The following is a 20,182-nucleotide window of genomic DNA, read 5'->3' on the forward strand; positions in this document are numbered from 1 at the left end:
TGTTTATACTCTCAGAAAATTGCTTAACATTCTGGCCATTTTTGTTAGGATCAGATTGGCTCACATTGCCATTTTCTTAAATTCGTAAATAAGGAGAACAAAGAGAAAAAAGTTAAAACAGTTGTTTCATTAGCATTTTATTAGCTTTGTACACTTGCTAAATGTAAACTGAGTGAGATAGCACTGTTTAGAAAAGCTGTTTACACTGCTGTCTTAATAGGGATCTAAAATACATTTTATATGCTCACATTACAAAATATCGTATAATTAGGACCATGATGTGTAGTAAGAGAATAAACACAGTATCTGGCACCAAGTAAGGGCTTAATATGTAAATGTATTGAATGAAAAACTGTAAATCTTACAAGAATATTAAATGGCCCTTATATTTTGCTGTCTTGACACTAGAGGGAGCCGTATGCAGTTACTTTCATTTTGGGATTAGAAGTGATTGGAGTTTATAGAGTTATTTTTATAAGGAGAAAAAACAATATAATTTTTTATTAGCAAGGAGATTAATATTAGTGATATTTTGCTAGCTGTGAGAAACTTTTCCACATGATTTATAAATAATACAGGAGACAGGAATTCATTTCAGGATATCTAAAAAGACAAGAAAACCAAAATATTTTTTAAAATTCAAATATTATCAAGTGTGAAATATCTGTGCTATATATTGGATAAAGTAAGTGGTTCTACTGGTGACCTTTTCCTTCCACATTGGTAAATGTCCTTAGCTAATTATTTATAGCCTTTCCCTTAAACCAAGATTGGGTTTAAAATTATAGTTTGTTCTTTTGTCCTAACAGTTCTGAATGCTGTCCTCAAAGTAGGGTCAGGCATATCAGCTCCCTGCCTTACTGCCCTCTCCAGACTCTCAATGTTATCTGTTCCCACCCCCCGCCCCGCCCCGAGCTCTACTCTCCACCCCCAGGAATCTCAGGAGCCTGAAGAGGAAGCCGGGTATAGTGCAGAAGTTCAGTTTAGAATCAGAGAAGTGTACAGTCCTGTCTGAACTTACTTGCTGTGTGGTCTAAGACAATGGTGAGTAGCTGATTTATTGAGTGCTTACGTGTGGCAGGCATAACACTGAGTGCTTTTTCCATGGCATATATAATCCTCCCAATGACTCTTACCAGGCAAATACTATTAATATCGTCATTTACAGATGATGACTACAGTCATAAGAGAAGGTGTTACTTCTTATCAATTAAGGCTTAATATTAAGAGTTGAACACAGATATAAAGCCAGGGTTTTATATCCGACATGAAAGCCTTGCAATTAGTAATTCATTGACACAACTGCCTCATCTCTTTGTGCCTCAGTGTCTTTGTGCCTCAGTGTCCTCATTTGTGAGGTGCTTATAATGTCTACTTCATAGAATTGATGTGAGGAATGAAATGATATAATGTATTTATGATGAATGTTTGGCACATGGTAAGTGCTAATCAATAAGTATTCATTCTATTTCTTTCCCCATTCTCTTTCCTTACATTGCAGAGAAGACAGAAAGCTATTCTCCACATGATCTTCATACCTCCCTCAGAATTTAGGTCCTAATTTTACACTACTTGAATGCTTTGTTTTTGTTTTTAACACCAGAAACTTACTTAAAAGAAGCTTTATTTCTCAAGAATTCTTTATAACAGTATTTATCATGTCAGGTTTTTTGTTTGTTTGTTTGTTTGTTTAAAGATTTATTGATTGATTGATTGCTATGTTGGGTCTTTGTTTCTGTGCGAGGGCTTTCTCTAATTGCGGTGAGCGGGGACCACTCTTCATCGCGGTGCGCGGGCCTCTCACTATCGCGGCCTCTCTTGTTGCGGAGCATAGGCTCCAGACGCGCAGGCTCAGTAGTTGTGACTCACGTGCCTAGTTGGTCCGCGGCACGTGGGATCTTCCCAGACCAGGGCTCGAACCCGTGTCCCCTGCATTAGCAGGCAGATTCTCAACCACTGCGCCACCAGGGAAGCCCTATCATGTCAGGTTTTAACTAACTTTAGCACTTCTGCTTGTAAACTGTTATTGTCACAGCTAAATGTAACTGTCACAACCCATATACCTCATATCATGGGTGGTCTGTGATGAACATACTGTTTTTATTTGCTTTCAGGATGACAGTCGAATGACTGATTCTTTAACAACTGAGTACAGAAATATGTGCAGCCAGATTACAGTAACAATGTGATATTTAGAGTTGCTCACTTAGATCAAAAGTCACATCTAGTAATTGACCACTTTCTCTGTCTTTTCTCTATCTCTGGCATGGCAGAATCTCTTTGATTAAGAAGTTAGTTATGCAGTGACAAAAGAAGGCAAGTGGGATTTGTGCCTTTTTTCTGGGTTCTGTGTATAATTGTGGGAGTCTGAGAAAACTATTTTTTTATTGATTGTAAAACCAACAAGACAGACAAATGAAATACAGCATGGTGGGCTGAAGCAGCCCTGAATGAGATTCTCCTAAATTGAATCTCAGTTCTCTGAGTAGCTTTCTGAGAATAGATGTATCTGTCTGGGTCTATCTCCTTATAAAATAATACAGTTAACTGACCTCCAGGGTTTCTAGTTCAAAAAATTCATACCAAAAAGCCTTGTGGGGCTTCCCTGGTGGCGCAGTGGTTAAGAATCCGCCTGCCAATGCAGGGGACACGGGTTCAAGCCCTGGTCCGGGAATATCCCACATGCCGCGGCGCAACTAAGCCTGTGCGCCACAACTACTGAGCCTGCGCTCTAGAGCCTGCGAGCCACAACTACTGAAGTTCACGCGCCTAGAGCCAGTGCTCCGCAACAAGAGAAGCCACCGCAATGAGAAGCCCATGCACCACAACGAAGAGAGGCCCTGCTCACCACAACTAGAGAAAGCCTGCATGCAGCAACGAAGACCCAACACAGCCAAAACTAAATAATAAAAATAAATAAAAACAAACAAAAAAAAGCCTTGTGTTTTTACATATACCTCTTAAACGAACTTTATAAATCAACTGGGAGATCTCCACCTGGCTATTACCCACAGACACCTCAAAATCAACGTTATGAAATGGAACTTATCTCACTCCTCAAACTTGTTCCACTGCTGTGTTCCCTGTCTGGTTAGTTATGCTAGAAACTCACTAGTCACCCTTAACTCTACAGTCACCCCCTATATCTCATCAGATACCAAGCCCAATGTTCTCCCTTCCTCAGTATTTTTCTAATCTTTTTTTCCCACTCCTACTGCCATTGCTCTGGTTTAGACTTTTGTCATCTTTATTGTAGTCTATTACAGTGGTCTAACAATAAACTTCACATATGATTCTAAATTTAAAGCCTACACTTTAATCCTAACCACACACAAGAGTAGCTATATGATTCCTTGACCTGGTCAGACCTTTCCCTGGTAATACCATTTTGAGAGACATAACTAAAAAAAGAAAAAAAGTCCAAAAATTGTAATATTATAAATAATGACAATTAAAAATGAGACACCCCAAAACGGGTATTGATAAGCAAATGATGTTAAGTATATATGATGTGTACCAGAGTACTCAGTAGATAGATAAGTATTTATTGAATGACCAAATGAAGAATGTAGCTATAGAGAGAACAGGGTGTGGACACATGCCTATGAAATGTTAGGTGAGGGGGGGGAGGGATAAATTAGGAGGTTGGGATTAACATATACACACTACTATGTGGTATAAAATATATAAAATAGATAACCAACGGGGACCTACCATGCAACACAGGGAACTATACTCAAAATTTTGTAATAACCTATAAGGGAAGAGAAAAAGAATTCTCATATATTCATATAGATATGTATAACTGAATCACTGTGCTGTACACCTGAAACTAACAAAATATTGTAAATCAACTATACTTCAATTAAAAAAAAAAAGAATGTTAGATGAGAAAAAAAGACACCACTCTGTAAGAATGTCTCCTACATTAAGATGAATCAGAATATGTTATAGATATACTGCCTGTCTGTCTCTTCAGGTGAATAAAAAATCAAAATATCACAACAGTCATATCACTAGTACATCTTGAAAATAAATGTTGTTTACCACCTCAGGTCACTGGGTGTGGCTAAGATATTTCATTAGCTAGAGTCCCTGATTCTAGCTCTTGTGATTTTTAGATCTGTAATCTTGACACGTCTTGGGCCACCCAGAGAGCTAGCATCTCCTTGTAAGTAAGCACTGCCTTCTCCTATAAAGAGGGTGGAGGCTGAATCTTAACGCATAGGATTGCACCAGCCAGAACGTGGGGAAAATGCTATGTGGCTCAAGGAGTCTGTCCAGGAAAATTTCTGAACTCTACTAAGCTATGCAAAGAGTTTCTTAAAGCCCAACAACATAAAAAAGTGAATTTAATTAGTTGTAATCAAAATGTTCTCTCTCTATGAAGTTGTTTAAGGTCACACTTTTTTTTTTTTAATGAACTCGTGCTTTCAGTAAATGTATGACTATCACTCATGCTTTGAGTAAAGGTATGACTGTGAAGAGTGTGGTTTCCAAACTTTCTCTGCTAGTACACTAGGATTCCACAAGCTGGACCAATGTGTTCCCACAGCTAAAATCAAATAATGGTGGTCTTTTTTCCCAGGTCCAAGAAAATTTGGTAGAAAGAATTTTGTCAATTTTATGTTTCTTCTCCATAAATGTTAACACATTAAAACCTGCTCACAAATTTTAAAAGTAATAAACAAGCATTATGGGAATATTTGGCTAGCTGAATGTTACTTGGTCTAATAGCTCATCTTTGTGACCATATGTGCTCCTGGTGGTTTTATATTTTCTGTTAGTAACTTGTTCATTGTTCATCAAATTGAATTAAATGTGTCACTATCATGGTGGCAACAAAGGACAACTTGATTCCTAGGTGCTCCATCACTGGCCTAGGTGTCTGTGTGAAATGTAACTTATAAAATGCAGATGTTCTTAGGTAATTCATACAGACTGTATACTCATAGACACTATTTAATGAAAATAAGCCTTGGTAATAGAAGTATAAATCCAAGTTCAGGTAGTCCCTCGCTTATGCCTTCACTGTAGGGAACTCTGGAAAAGCCATGGAAGAGTGTGCCCTGGTTTGGGGCACTCAACCTGTAAGTAAGATTTTCCCCGTATTCCCCAACCTAAGGCACAAGGCAGGGACTTTCTAGGACCCCTGGGTTCTGACTGATAATACCAGCTACATGTCTAGTGCTGTGCGTTGTCCTGAAGTTACTGAGGGTAAGATATAATTTGGTGCGTATTTTAAGGACACATAAACACCCGATCAGAGGACTGTTTAATAAGTCTTATAAAAATACACCAGCTGCTATAAGAGCACAGAAAACTGGTGACTGTCAGAAGAAAGTCAAAATAGTTTTCACAAAGAGATGACATTTGAACTAAGCCTTGAAAAGCATAAATATGCATGCTGAATGTCAGATAAGGGATGGGGAAGAAGGAAGGCCATTCCAGCCACAGAACAATTGGATAAGTCACAGAAGTGCATAGCACAGAGAGGCGGGTTCTTCTCAACATAGGGTGTGTTGGGGGCAGACGGTGAGACTGGAGATAGTAGACAAGGGTCAGATCATGAAGGCCAGGCTGAGGCATTTGAACGTCATCTTGTAGAGAATGAAGTACTAAGGATTTTAAGAAGGCAAGTGAAACTATCAGCTTTGCATTTAGAAAAACCTCTGGCTACGGTTTGGAGAATAGATTGGGGTCATGGGAGACCAGTTAGGAGCCTGTCATAGGAGTCAAATCAAAAATTATTTTGACAGAATAAGATGTGGAGGGTGGGACAGCATGGGGGCAGGTAGAAGCCTTAAAAAAAAAAGTTACAGGTTTGCCTAAGGGCAAATGCTGCTCCAGTAAGGCAGGCTGGGTTACCAAATCTGCTTTTCCTCATATATAAAATGGGAATGATTATCCTTACCCTACCCATCTGAAAGGGTTACTGAAATTGCAATAAAATGTAATATGTAAAGTGTACAAATGAGTGACAGAGTGGTTATAATAGTATTTTCATTGTGATCTTCATCCACAGCACATATACCATGGGGCTGAACCATGTGAAATTGCCTCTTTTATGAGCTTAAAAAAAAAAATCAAATAATAGCAATGTCATTTGATTCAGCCTAATAGTTTGTGGGTTACTTAGTTTTTCCTGTTATTTCCTGCCTCCTTTTAGGCCATATTATTGCCTTGTCTCTCTTTTTTTATTTTTAAAGATGAGCAATACATTTCATCAAGGGGATTTCCAGGAATACTAGGGAGGCAAGTGTGGTAGAAAATGTGTAGGCTTTGGAGTCAAATAAACCTGGAATCAGATTTTCCTCTATAATTTATTTACTGTGATCTTGGGCAAGTCAACCTGCTTCAGCCTAATTTTTTTCATCTGAAAATGGAAATAAATAATGCCTTCCTTGCAGGGTTATTAAATGAGAAACTTCATGCCGTTAGTATATGGCATGTAAAAGGTGTCAAATAAGTTTCAACTCTTCCCTACGCACACCCTCCTCATTTGTCCTACTTGTTCACAGAGGGTGTGGCATAGAACTCTAGCTACCTGCTTCTTTGCATCCCAGAAAAGCTGAGTTACAGCTATATACCAGGAATTTTGGTGTGTGTGAAAAATTTTCAGTTGTCATAACTTCAGGCCAAAACCTTTTAAATGAAGTGACCATTTAAACTATCAAACATCATTCCACGGAATTGCTTTAGTGCACAATTTGTGTCAAATTTTTCCAGAATGCCACAAGCCTCATCACTTTTCATATCATTCAGGAAGTTACTCATTTAGCCCAGACTTCCAATAAACTCATACATACAGACTGTGTCATATTCCCCTGGAAGTGTCATCACCCTTTTATTTTTTTCTTTTAATATGATAACTGCTTTTTTGCAAAGGAAATAGTATTGATTTCCTTATATTCCTGACTCTGAATCCAGCCCCAAAAGGTGAACTCACAATTGCTGACCCTCCACATTCCTGGATCCCAGTAGCACAATTGGATTTCTGCCTCAGTTTCCCTGCTTAATATTTTTGTTCCCTGATGAGTTTTTTTTTTTTTTTTTTTTTTTAATTTTTATTTATTTATTTATTTATTTTTGGCTGTGGTGGGTCTTCGTTTCTGTGCAAGGGCTTTCTCTAGTTGCGGCAAGCGGGGGCCACTCTTCATCGCAGTGCGCGGGCCTCTCACTATCGCGGCCTCTCTTGTTGCGGAGCACAGGCTCCAGACGCGCAGGCTCAGTAGTTGCGGCTCACGGGCCTAGTTGCTCCGCGGCATGTGGGATCTTCCCAGACCAGGGCTCGAACCTGTGTCCCCTGCATTGGCAGGCGGATTCTCAACCACTGCGCCATCAGGGAAGCCCCCCTGATGAGTTTTGATTTTGATGAGCTCCTACTTTGTGCAAGTCTATTCTTGTCACAGCTTGTATATGGTGAACAAGCCAGACAAATCTTTGCATTCATGAGCTTACATGTTTGTGACAACAATCAAATAAGGTGTTTTCAGAGTGGATAAGTGCTATGAAGGAAATAAATAGGCTAATGGGATAGATAGTGGCTGGTAGATGGAGGGTAACTTAGAAGGGTTTTCAGAGAAGTAAGGAGGTTAAAAGACCCTGAGGTGGAAATGAGTTCGGCATATCTGAGGAACCAAATGGCTATTTTTTTTTTTCTTTTTTTGCAACAGAGGGATAAAATGGTGGAGATGCAGTAGGAGAGATAGACAGGGGAGAGACAAAAATTGTTCTCTGAACTCGGGCCTCCAGCTCCCCTAGAGGGTTGAATTCTGCATCTAGGCACGCCCAAGACCTTCCTTTCAACCAGAAGTGTACCATCCAGAAGTATGCTGTGACTGCCAATCTGAATCCATATCTATTTCATGGAAACTGGCTGCCTTGCCCTATCCCCTTGAATTTGCCCCTGGCTGAAATCAAGCCAGAGTCCCTGATTCTCCCCTAAGTGATGGCCTTTTTTAACTTAAAAATTAATTACTGCTAAATAATGTCTGCTCACTGAAGATAGAAAATGAAGAAAGGCAAAATTTTTTTTTAATTGTCCACAGTCTCACCATCCAGAGATAAATTCTGGTTAGCATTTTGGGATATAGCGTTTCAGATATGTATTCATTTATATTTTTATTTTATTCAAAAAAATGATCATAATGTGACCTTTTCATATAAATGATATAAATTTCTATATCAACAAGTCAATGTCTGCATCTCCATTACTTTAGTTTCGGTCACGCTGATGATATACCACAATTGATTCAACTCATTCACGGTTTTGAGAGCTAATAAAGTTATGACAATCATAGTAGGTAATACAGGTTAGGAATGCTGGTAAATTTTACACACATCATTTCTGAGGTACAGATTGTTAAGTGACTTGCCTAACACCACACAGATAATAAGTAACAGACAGCTGAAGAAGAAATGACATCTGCTGAGCAGGTACTGTTGGCTAGGTGTGGTGCTTGTCTCAGCAGGAAGATAACTTCTGCTATTTCCCTTCAACCTCACAGGGTAGAACTCTGTAGCCCTTCAGTGACTGGCGTGGAGATAGGCATCTGGATGTCTACTCCCACCAAGACTGCATATAGTGTGTACAGAAATCAAGGTGCTGTTAGGAGGAAATGGATGCTGGACAGCCAAAATTTGGCTGTCATTATTCTCATGCCTTAGGCTGCAGTCCAGGTCCCATGTTCCGGTGTCCTTCCAACAGGGCTCCCCCAAACTAAGGCCCTCACCTCTTACCTTCTCTGAGGCTCAGTTTCATCATCTATAAAATAGATAGGCCATGGTTTTTATTACTGTTGGCTATTAAGCATGACAAGGGCCCAAGTTTCCGGGAATGAGGTTGGTCCTCACCAATGCCCTTTGAAAAAGTGAGAAGGGTACCATCAGAGTTTGGGAACTAAGGGATTGAGGAGGAAGGGAACCAGACAGGATCTGGTTTTTCCTCAAGGTTATTGAAGGAAACAGTGAGGGGAGATGGGGTGTGCGACAAGTCATGATTCCTTTGAAGCCCTGCTGGTTTCCTGGGAGAACTGCTCACAAGTTGACCTGCTGGCCTCTCATTGGTTCCCATATAAGGCAGGGCAGTCAGCCAGTAACAGGCATCATCAGACAATTGGGAAGAGGCTAGGAGGTGGAAACAAGCATGATGCCTCATATCTGGGGGATCTGAGCTGTGCCTTTGCACCCGGACAGTAAGTTGTTGACAGCAAACTGCAAAGGGACTAAGCAAAAATGGTGTCGTTCCCATGGCAGCCAGGCCCTTAGCAAAGCAGAGAATAAGCTCCTCTGTGGGACCAAAGAGGCTTTTTTTCCCTTTCCAAGAGCACTGGGGAGGTGGCATGTAACTACCCGTCTGTGGCCCTGGGTTCTATGTGGATTTCCACCACTAACTTACTTGGCGTGGCATATCCTCTTCTCTGGCTTAATCTTCAATTCCCAGCTCACATGCCACTTGTACTACAGAGCTCTCTAAGGTTCTCCCTAGTTGTTCTTTCTTCTGTGCTCACACAACACTCTCTGTTCCAATATTACACCACATAGCACAGCTCTGCATGTTACCGCTCTGTCTCCTGCGTTAGTCTATGAACTCCAGCGGTGTGGACTGTGTCTGATTCATCTTACTATCCCTTTCCAGCTCGGTAACTAACATGGGATTAGCACTCAGTGAGGTTTCCTGAATAGATGAACCTGTAAAATGGAGAGAGCCTTTGCCCCACCTTCCTCCCACACTGTTCTAAGGTGAGCGTCAAGAGTTAAAGAACTTTCATCCACAGGCTACCATTAACTCACTGTACCATAATGATAATAACAACTCACATGTGGGCAACACTTTACAGGTTGCAATGCAGTTTTGCATCCGATTCTGTATTCGATCCACATAGTAAGCCGGTTATGACTTTTATCAGTTCGCAAATGTGAAAACTGAGCTCAAAGAGGTGAAGAAATTGGCTAAGGATGCTCAACAAATAAGCGATGGGGCAAGAAATGGAACTCTGATCTCTGACCCAGAGCCTGCCCTCTCTTTATTACATGTTGTTACTTTTACTTTCACTGCTGGAACCACCCTCAATCTGTTGGAAAACAAGTAAACAGACAAAAACCTCTCCTATAAACTGTAAGTTCATGGCAGATTACTCTCTTCATCTAAAGAAAACTTGCTAAGTGGTAACTTGGCTCTCCCTCAAGGTCATACCTCCTCTATGTTCTCTTCCAGTCTGTCTCTTTTTTTTTTTTTTAATTTCACTGTAGTTTTTCACATATGCATTTATTTATTTATTTTATATAAATTATTTTATTTATTTACTTTTGACTGCGTTGGGTCTTCGTGGCAGCACGCGGGCTTTCTCTAGGTGCGGCGAGTGGGGCTACTCTTCATTGCAGTGCGTAGGCTTCTCATTGCAGTGGCTTCTCTTGCTGCAGAGCACGGGCTCTAGAGCGCAGGCTCAGTAGTTGTGGCGCATGGGCTTAGTTGCTCCGCAGCATGTGGGATCTTCCCGGATCAGGGCTTGAACCCATGTCCCCTGCATTGGTAGGAGGATTCTTTTTTTTTTTTTCTTTTTTTTCCGTATAAATCACCTATTTTATTCATGCAGTCCTCATCACATTTCTTTGTGACCTAATCACACAGCCGCCACCACCCCGCCACCCCACCCCCGGTTACAAGTTTTAACTTTGTCACTCCATTGGTGGTACAAGCCAGAAGAAGCACCTGTCCAGTGTATACAAGAATCTTCTCTGAGATCCTGCAAAATCAAGCTGGCTTCCCATTTACCTGACAGGAACTTTAAAATTTCACCTACTCCTCTTTAGTTTCTCTGTGATTCTTCTGGGAACATGGGGCAGAGGGTGGGGGGGTACCATTAAAAATAAACTTAAAAAATATATTTTTACAAATATTACCTACAGCATGTCTGCAGAATGAACATTTAAAGAGGATGAACAAAACAGAGTTTTGATTTGTTTTTGTTAGGTGTTCCACTAAACCAAAGAAGCCTGATTATTATGGCTAAGGGCTGCAGAAATAAAACCAATGAGCTGCCAAAAGCCAGGGCAAAAGCAGACTAGGGTAAGGATGAAGTACAGAAAAACTTAACCTAGGTTATTTTCTCAAAAAAAAATGGTGCTTTCTTAGAGATTTTTTTCCTCTCAGTTCCATATCTATATTAAACCGTCAGAGCAGAAGTATAACCATGATTCTGGATCATAAAATCATAATTCTCCCTACGATGATTGCATGTGTTTAACCAAGGCACTTTCCCTTCACTATTTATTCAGATAAATATTTATTTATTCAGATAATGCCATCTTCTAGAACCATTTATTACAGTCTTTATAGCTAACAATTTTCTGGTCTTGTACATAACTTCTTATGGTACGTTTTTTGGCTATTTGGCACAGAAGTAATCACTGTTTAGCGCCTGGGAAACACTAACTCCAAAAGGGAAAATAGGGTCATGTTTTATTTTCAAAGTCCATCTCTAGCCCAGCATGAGAATTTCTAGAAATCCCCAGTTCAATGAAGATGATTCATAGATCCTTCTAAATTTGACCCGTCCTGTCTCCCATTCTCAGAGTAAGGGGAAATGTTCCTCTTTGGCCAAGCCTAAGGAAAAGCCCACGCACGGGTTGCTCTGTAAGCCTGGTCAGGGGCGACTTGCTCACTAACCCATTAACCCCAGCACTAAATCTGGCGCCTCTCCGGCCTCTCCCTCCCTCTCCTCGTTCCCACCCTCGGCCAGCTGCAGCACTGCGCACTGCAGGCCGCTCCAGGCCCAAGGCAGCGCGCAGCCAGTGTCCTCCCAGCGGTCCAGGTCGAGGTCATAACCCACCACGTTGCGGGTAGGCACCTGGCGTGAGTCCAGCAGCAGCACCGTTTCCTCCACCACGGCCAGCCTATAGCAGAAGCGGTCGTAGGGTAGCGGCCGCAGCCGAGTCCACTGGTCGGTGCCGGGGTCGTAGCGCTCGATTTCGGAGAAGGGCTCATAGCGCCCCAGAAAGGGGAACACCGCGCCGCGCAGTGCGGCCATGTGGTGCCCGAAGCGGGCCGTGCCCATGGGCGCCCTCTTGCTCCACGCCTGCTCCCCAGGGCCCAGGGAGAACACGTCCCGGAGGCTGCTCGCGCCGCCCTCGCCTCTCCCCGCCTTGCCCCCGGAGACGTACACGACGCCGCACTTCCCGACGGCCCCCGCGTGGCCGTGCAGGGCCCGCGGCAGCGCCCTGGCCGCCGTCCAGCGGTCCCGGCGCAGGTCGTACATCTCCACTGAAGCCAGCGCTTCGCCGCCCGCGCCCAGGCCCCCGACGGCCAGGAGCCCCTCGGCCACGGCGCCGCCCCAGAAATGGGACCGCGCTTCCCGCATAGCGGGCACAGTCGTCCAAGCGTGAAAGCGCGGGTCATAACGGTGCACTTGGGCCATGACCGCCCGCAGGCCGTCGGCTGTGGGGGAGGAGCCGCCGCCCGACGGGCTCTCCCCGCCGAGGACGAACAGGAAGTTGCCCGCGGCGCACACGCTGTGCCCCAGTAGCGGAGCGGGCAGCCGCGTGAGGCTGCGCCTGCGGTGGTTGTACACGTCAAAGGCCACCACGTCCTGGGTAAGCTCCCACTCCTCCTCCTCCTCCACCTGCTCCTCTTCCTCCTCCTCTTCCTCGGGCTCCTGCGCGGCGCCCCTCCCCCTGGCTGCCCGCCGGGGGACCACGACCTCCTCGGTCACCACCTCCCGCCTCCTGCACCCCGCTACCAACAAGATGCGGGTTTGGGGGCTCCGGACGCTGGTCTGCTCGCCCTGCATTAGCGGCTGGCGGGAGGGCGACGTGTGGTAGTCGAGGGCCTGGATGATGAGGCCCTTGACCTGGGAGGGCAGGGTGAGGCCGGAGTCCGAGTACACGCGCCGCAGCATGTCGGTGGGCACCAGGCCGAAGCGGACGCGCTCGAGCAGCGCGGCGCAGTGGCCCAGACGTTCGGCCTCTTGCTCCTGCCGCAGCCAGGCCAGGGCCAGGGCCAGGCCCAGGCCCAGGCCCAGGCCCAGCAGCCGGGCCTCGGGCACGCGCGCCACGTCAGGGGCACTCAGCACGGCCCTCAGCGACGCGGGGCTGAGCTCTAGCAGCCCGGCAGGGCCCGCGCCCCGCGCCAGCAGCTCCCGCAGGTGGCTCACAATGCAGCGCTCGGCCGCGCCCAGCGTGTGCACCAGGCCGAAGTGCGCCGCCACGTTGGCGGCGAAGCAGCAGTCCTCCGGGCCTAGCTGGCGCTCCAGGTAGCAGCCGCACAGCCCCAGGGCCTCGGTGACCTGCAGGTAGCTGGCGGCCTCCAGCGTGTCCTCCACGGTGTCCATGGAGAGCGGCAGCCAGGCGGTGTAGATGAAGTCCAGCAGGCGCTGCAGGCCGGCTGCCAACGGCACATGCAGGTGGATCACGGGCGCCCGGGATTCCCGGGTGTGGCTCTTGAACAGGGCCCTTAAGTAGTCGCTGGAACACGCGAGGAGCTACCTGTGCGCCGGGAACTCGTTGCCCTCGGCCTCCAGAGTCACGTCGCACAGGAAGCCCTCGGCGCGCAGTGCCTGGTAGCCAGTGAGCAGCGCACCGCCATGAGCTTTGCAGTAAGACAGGAAGTCGGCAGGAGGATTCTTAACCACTGCGCCACCAGGGAAGCCCCTCTTCCAGTCTCTTGATTAGAAGCTACCTCACATATTCCACTGGAGCCTCCACTGGCAGCCTCGTCATTCCCCATTGACACAAACCTACCACCACATTTCTATCACATGCAAAATTCACTTCTCCTTCGAGGCTTATGCCATCCAGCTCAGCCCATCAGACATTCTGTCCTGGGGCCTTGACTCTTGAATGAGTGATCCAAGGATGGAAGGAACAAGGGGAGGGCCTGTCTTTGAGGCTCATGCCATTTATGCTACCTTCTGACCACCTCTGTCCCTAAATTCTCTACTTCAAGTCCTGCCATCACCCAGATGACTGTACCACGTGAAGCCATTTAACATCCTAGCCTCTTTCTTCCATAGTGTTGGCAACAATAACCACCACTTCACACCACGGTTATACCCTGGGCCTTCTCTAGACCTGGAGCCACTCCACTGTAGGGATCTTAAGATCTAGTATACTAACCCTCTGACTGTCATCTCCTGGCTCCCTAGCTCTCTCACTCTTACCCCACCACACCTGCCCCTTGGCATCCAGGATACCACCAGGCTTCTGTCCTCCCAAGTCCATCACTTCCCTTAATACTTCCCTTCCTTCCCTACTCTGCCTAGATTTTAGAGCACAGCATGAAAGCCAGCATTATCCTCCTTCTTCCATCATACCTTTTTTGAAAACTCTAAACTTCATATCAGTGCAACCTTCTGCTTTCTCCACCTCTATACCTGCGGTGCTGAGTTCAATCACACAGATCGGGTCTAAAGCAATTCTGTGGTCTTTACCCTTGACAAGACTCTCAGAGGTATTGCAACCTTGGTCATCTCGTCACAATAGATATGAATTCATTAATTAACAAAACTGATTTATTTATCATCTGTTATACACCAGGCGATGTGCTACATGTTAAACATATAACAGTAGACAGAAACAGCAGACACAGTGCCTACCTTCATAGAATTATAGTCTAGAGGAAGAGAGAGACCTTGTCCACTATATACAAACATATAATTACGGTTGTGAAGAATGCTGCAAAGGAAAAAACTCCCAAGTACAAGAGCATACTATAGGAAGAGGTACCCTAGTCTGAAGGGTCAGGGAAGGTCTCCCTGAGAAAGTGACATTTAATTTCCGGCCTAAAGGAAGAGTTCAGATTAGCTTACTGAAAGGAGCAGAAGCAGAATGGAAGGGCTTTCCAAGTAGTGGGAAGGGTATCTGTGAAGGGCCTGAGACAAGAGGACGAAGTGAATGAAAGGGGACCTTGTGAGAGTGTATGAAGGGGATTGAGGGCAAGGTTGGAAAAGTCAACGTGAGCCACATCTTTGGGCCATTTTAAGGATTTTTGAACCACTGTAGGATTTTATGCAGAAGATGGCATCATCTGATTTGCCGTGTCTTTTAAAAAAGGTCAACCCACTAGTAGTATGTTAACAGGGTTGAGTGCAGGTAAGTAAACCAGATAAGAAACTATTGTAATTGTCCACTCAAGGGCTGATGGAGATAGGTTTAAGAGCCTCCAAACTCCAAAATTCTGATAACCTGCTTCTGATTCCTCCCACCAGTATCACCACTAGCACCACTTTTAGCAATTGACTTGCTTCCTACTTCTTAGGAAACTAAAAATATCAGGTGTGAACTTCCTCAGTTTCCTGCTCATGCACCCACATATAAGCTAATTATACTTCCTCCCCTTCCTTCCTGCCAATCTCAAAGAAGGAGGGCCAGGTCTTCTTTCTTTCTTTTTTTTTTTTTTAGAAGAGTAACATTGATTTACATTCTTTTTTTGCCAATCTCTTTTTTTTTTTTTTTTAATTTTATAGCTACTTTATTTATTTATTTTTATTTATTTTTGGCTGTGTTGGGTCTTCGGTTCATGCGAGGGCTTTCTCTAGTTACGGCAAGTGGGGGCCACTCTTCATCGCGGTGCAGGGACCGCTCTTCATCGCAGTGCGCGGGCCTTTCACTTTCGCGGCCCCTCCCGTTGCGGGGCACAGGCTCCAGACGCGCAGGCTCAGTAGTTGTGGCTCACGGGCCCAGCTGCTCCGTGGCATGTGGGATCTTCCCAGACCAGGGCTCGAACCCGTGTCCCCTGCATTAGCAGGCAGATTCTCAACCACTGCGCCACCAGGGAAGCCCCCAGGTCTTCTTTCTGAAGCCCATCATTCCCCCTTCCACCTTCTCCAGGACCAGTAGCAGGCTCCATTGCTTACCAACTCCTGTCCTGTCAACAAACTCAATTCTCTTGCAATCAGAAAAACAAAAAACAAAATCCACTCACCTCCTGCCACCCTAGCTACTACCTTATCTCTCTCCTTCCCTTTTATAACAAATTTTATATAGTCTACACTGCCTGTAGCAGGGATAGTGGTGCTCACCCCATATTCCAGGTACTCCCCACATTCCCCAGCTTCTTTGACTGGGGCTGGTATCTCATTCTGGACCAAAGCATAGAGTAGCTGGCATGTGACCTTCCAGTGAGCTCTTCAATGGCTGAGGCAATTGTAGAAGGGGTTCTGTCTTCCACAAGTTACAACGTCAAGGTGATGGAGCCTTCATCACTCTGAGCTCCTAAGTGACAGTGTAGAGCAGTCTGTCCAATACATAGGGTGTAAGAAAGAAACACCATAAGGTGCTGAAATTTGGGGGTGGTTTGTCGTTACAGCATAGCCTAGCCTAACTAATACATTTACTGCCTCTACCTCCTCACCTCCTGTGTGCTTTTTTTTAAAAAGAATTACTTTATTTCTGACACACTTTTAGCTCTCAGACTTCTCTCTATCCACATTTTAAAAAAATATTTATCTATTTATTTATTTATTTTGGCTGCACCGGGTCTTAATTGCGGCATGCGGGATCTTTTAGTTGCGACATGTGGACTTCTTAGTGGCAGCATGTGGACTCAGTTGTGGCACGCGGACTTCCTAGTTGCGGCACGCATGCGGGATCTAGTTCACCGACCAGGGATTGAACCCGGGCCCCCTGCATTGGGAGGGCGGAGTCTTACCCACTGGACCACCAGGGAAGTCCCTCCACTGACATTTTACTCAGGCAAATGGCACAATTCTTTTATTGCTAAATCATGTAATTTGATTTCTCTGTATCATATGACCTAGTTGGCTACTCCCTTCTTGAAGCTTCTTCTCTTCTGGCTGCTATGATACTAGCATCTCTTGGTTTTCCTCCAGTTTCTCTAGGACATAGGTTTTGGAGGTCAGCTTTTTTCTCACACTATCAAAGTGAAATCGAATGGCTCTTATCAAGTCAAAACCCCACTTAAAAGGCTTCTATGGCTTTCCAAATCTAAGCTTATCAAACTGACATTCGAGACCGTCAGCGATTTAGCTGCAATCTACCTTTCCAAATTTACCTTCAAGTCTTCTTCTTTACACAGCTTACACTTTACTCAGTACAAGATTGATGAGCTCTCCTCCTCTTTGACCTTCATCACGCATCTGTCACATGCCTCAGTCCTGGTTTCACCCGTCAAGTAATTTAGGCATGTATGCAAAGATGCTTGTACAAGGATTGCTTATAATAGCAAAATATTGGAAATGACCTAAATGTCTATCTCTAGGCAACTGCTTAAACAGACTGTGGTAAATTCGTGCAATGTATACTATGAAGACAATAATGATGTACAGTCATGGAAATTGTTCACAATTTATTAAGTACATAAAGCAATGAAGTATACATCATCTCATATTTGTTCAAATACATAGAAAATATCTGGAAGAGTATATGTTGAAATGTTAATTATCACAAGTGACAAAAAAATAGACAAATTAGGCTTCTTCAAAACTTAAAACTTTTGTACCTCCAAGGTCACCATGAAGGAAGTGAAAAGACAACCCATGGAATGTGAGAAAATGTTTACAGATCATATATCTGATAGGGGACTTGTAACCAGAATATATAAAGAACTCTTACAACACAATAATAAAAAGGCAACCCAATTAAAAAATGGGCAAAGGATCTAAATAGACATTTCTCCAAAAAAGATATACAAATGGCCGATAAGCAGATGAAAAGATGATCAACATCATTAGACATCAAGGAAATGCAAAGCAAACTACAGTGAGACACCACTTCACACCCACTAAGATAACTGTAATCAAAAGGACAGATATAGTAAGTGTTAACAAGGATTTGGAGAAACTGGAATGCTCATACACTGCTGGTAGAAATATAAAATGGTGCTGCTGCTTTGGAAAAAAGTCTGGCAGTTCCCCAGAAAGTTAAACATCAAGTTACTATATGACCCAGTGATTCCATTCCTAGGTATAAATCCAAGAGAACTGAAAATACATTCACACAAACACTTGTACATGGATGTTCACAGCAACATTATTCATAATAGCCAAAAAGTGGAAAGAACCTAAACATCCATCAACATAGATAAGCAAGGGACTTCCCTGGTGGCACAGTCGTTAAGAATCCACCTGTAAATGCAGGGGACACAGGTTGGATCCCTGGTCCAGGAAGATCCCGCATGCCGTGGAGCAACTGAGCCCATGCACCACAACTACTGAGCCTGCGCTCTAGAGCCCACGAGCCACAACTACTGAGCCCGCATGTCACAACTAGTGAAGCCTGTGTGCCTAGAGCCCGTGCTCTGCAACAACAGAAGCAACCGCAGTGAGAAGCCCGTGCGCCGCAACAAAGAGTAGCCCTGCCTCGCTGCAACTAGGGAAAACCCGCGCGCAGCAACGAAGACCCAACACTGCCAAAAGTAAATAAATAAATAAAAACACAGATAATCAAAATATGGTATATCCATACAATAGAATATTATTTGGCAATAAAAAGAAATGAAATCCTGATACACAGTGCAACTTGGATGAACCTTGAAAACATTATGCAAAATGAAAGAAGCCAGTCACAAAATACCACTTATTGTATGATTCCATTTATATGAAAGATCCAGAATAGACAAAATATAGAAACAGCAAGTAGATTCATGGTTACCTGGGGCTAAGTGTGGAGGGGCATTGAGGGGAAATAGGAAATGACTGCTAATGGGTGCAAAGTTTCTTTTGGGGTGATGAAAATGTTCTACAATTGATTGTGATGATGGTTGCACAACTCTGAATATACTAAAAACTATTGAATTTCACACTTTACATGGCTGGATTATATGGTATATGAATTATTGATACATCTCATTAAAGCTGTTTTAATTTAAAGTTGTTAATCGTATTGCTTTTATAAAGCTTGGAAAGAGTAGCAGCATCAGTAGGGAAAAGGGGAGAAGGGTTTATAAGAAATTAGCATGCAACTCTGGCTTAAGCAAAAGAAAAAGAAATTTATTGGAAGGGGTAGTTCATTCATAGAAACTAATGAATTACTGAATAACCAAACCTTGTAGGGAAGGAATGGTAATTCTGATGGTCCAACTTTCAAATTCCCAGGAGAGTATTTGGTTGTCTCAGCTTGGGTTAGGTGCCTATCCGTGGATCAGTCAACTCTGGGTGAAGGGGAAAAAGGCTCAAATAGCAAGGACCTGATTGCAGGAGGCCTTCACTTGTGTATCTGATTCATATGCATCGTAAGAGGACAACAGCTGTAAGCGGGGCAGATAAACAGACACAAAGCAGTACTTACTAAAATTAAGTGAAAAAGCAAGGTTCAGAACAGTTGTCTAGTAAGACTCATTTTTTTTTACTAAAAATTTATAAAATGTGCAAATTAAAACAGGACCCAGGCAGGTAACGTATGAGTATTACAGTAAAGCCTAAGACGTGCTGGGACTGTAGCAAACTAGAGAGAGGGTCCCACATTTAAAGGGAGCAGATGCAACTCCATTCCATCTGATTTTGTCCTGCTGGAATGCAATCCACTGTTGCCAGATCTTTGGGGTTTTCTTTTTTTTTTTATTTAATGTATTTTATTCATTTATTTTTGTCTGTATTGGGTCTTTGTTGCTGCGCACAGGCTTTCTCTAGTTGTGGTGAGCGGGGGCTACTCTTCATTGCGGCACGTGGGCTTCTCATTGCGGTGGCTTCTCTTGTTGTGGAGCATGGGCTCTAGGCGCGCGGGCTTCAGTAGTTGTGACATGCAGGCTCAGTAGTTGTGGCTCAGGGGCTCTAGAGTGCAGGCTCAGTAGTTGTGGCACGTGGGCTTAGTTGTTCTGTGGCATGTGAAATCTTCCTGGACCAGGGCTCGAACCCATGTCCCCTGCATTGGCAGGTGGATTCTTAACCACTGTGCCACAAGGGAAGTCCTGATCTTTGGGTTTTTCAAGCAAAGCCAAACACTTGATTTTTATGTGAAATTTCCTGAGTTTAAAAATCCTCTGGGGGCCAAACAAAAATCTCTGTAGGCTGTGTCTGTCTGCAGGTTTCCAGTTTGCAACTTCTGTTCTATATACTTGTATATAAATAGAAAATGTTTAAGACAGACCCGAGTTTGTACCTGCTGTGTGATCTTGGATAAGTTATTTCCCTCTAACATGTAAAATGGGGACAATAATTCCACCTTCAGAGTTGCATCCATGAGTTAACATAAAGTGTTTAAGAACTTTCAGTTAAAGATGGTGGAT

At 44.0% G+C, this 20,182-nt stretch overlaps 2 protein-coding genes across 2 annotated transcripts in view; one reads left to right on the forward strand and one right to left on the reverse strand.

Moving 5' to 3' along the window:
• Positions 1–1,024: 1,024 nt before the first annotated feature.
• RRAS2 (RAS related 2) overlaps positions 1,025–20,182 on the forward strand; it is a 154,672-nt gene continuing 135,514 nt past the window's right edge. Inside the window, exon 1 of the mRNA XM_057553386.1 lies at positions 1,025–1,044. Within this exon, the coding sequence (XP_057409369.1) occupies positions 1,042–1,044 (3 nt within the window). The 5' untranslated portion in view covers positions 1,025–1,041. The remainder of the gene's footprint in view (positions 1,045–20,182) is intronic.
• On the reverse strand, positions 11,667–14,220 carry LOC114236816 (kelch-like protein 34). Its single transcript, XM_057552342.1, is given in 2 exon segments — positions 11,667–13,630; positions 14,160–14,220. Coding segments are annotated over 2 exon segments (2,025 nt in total).

This window comes from Balaenoptera acutorostrata, chromosome 9 (assembly GCF_949987535.1).
Source record: "Balaenoptera acutorostrata chromosome 9, mBalAcu1.1, whole genome shotgun sequence".
Classification (NCBI taxonomy): domain Eukaryota; kingdom Metazoa; phylum Chordata; class Mammalia; order Artiodactyla; family Balaenopteridae; genus Balaenoptera; species Balaenoptera acutorostrata.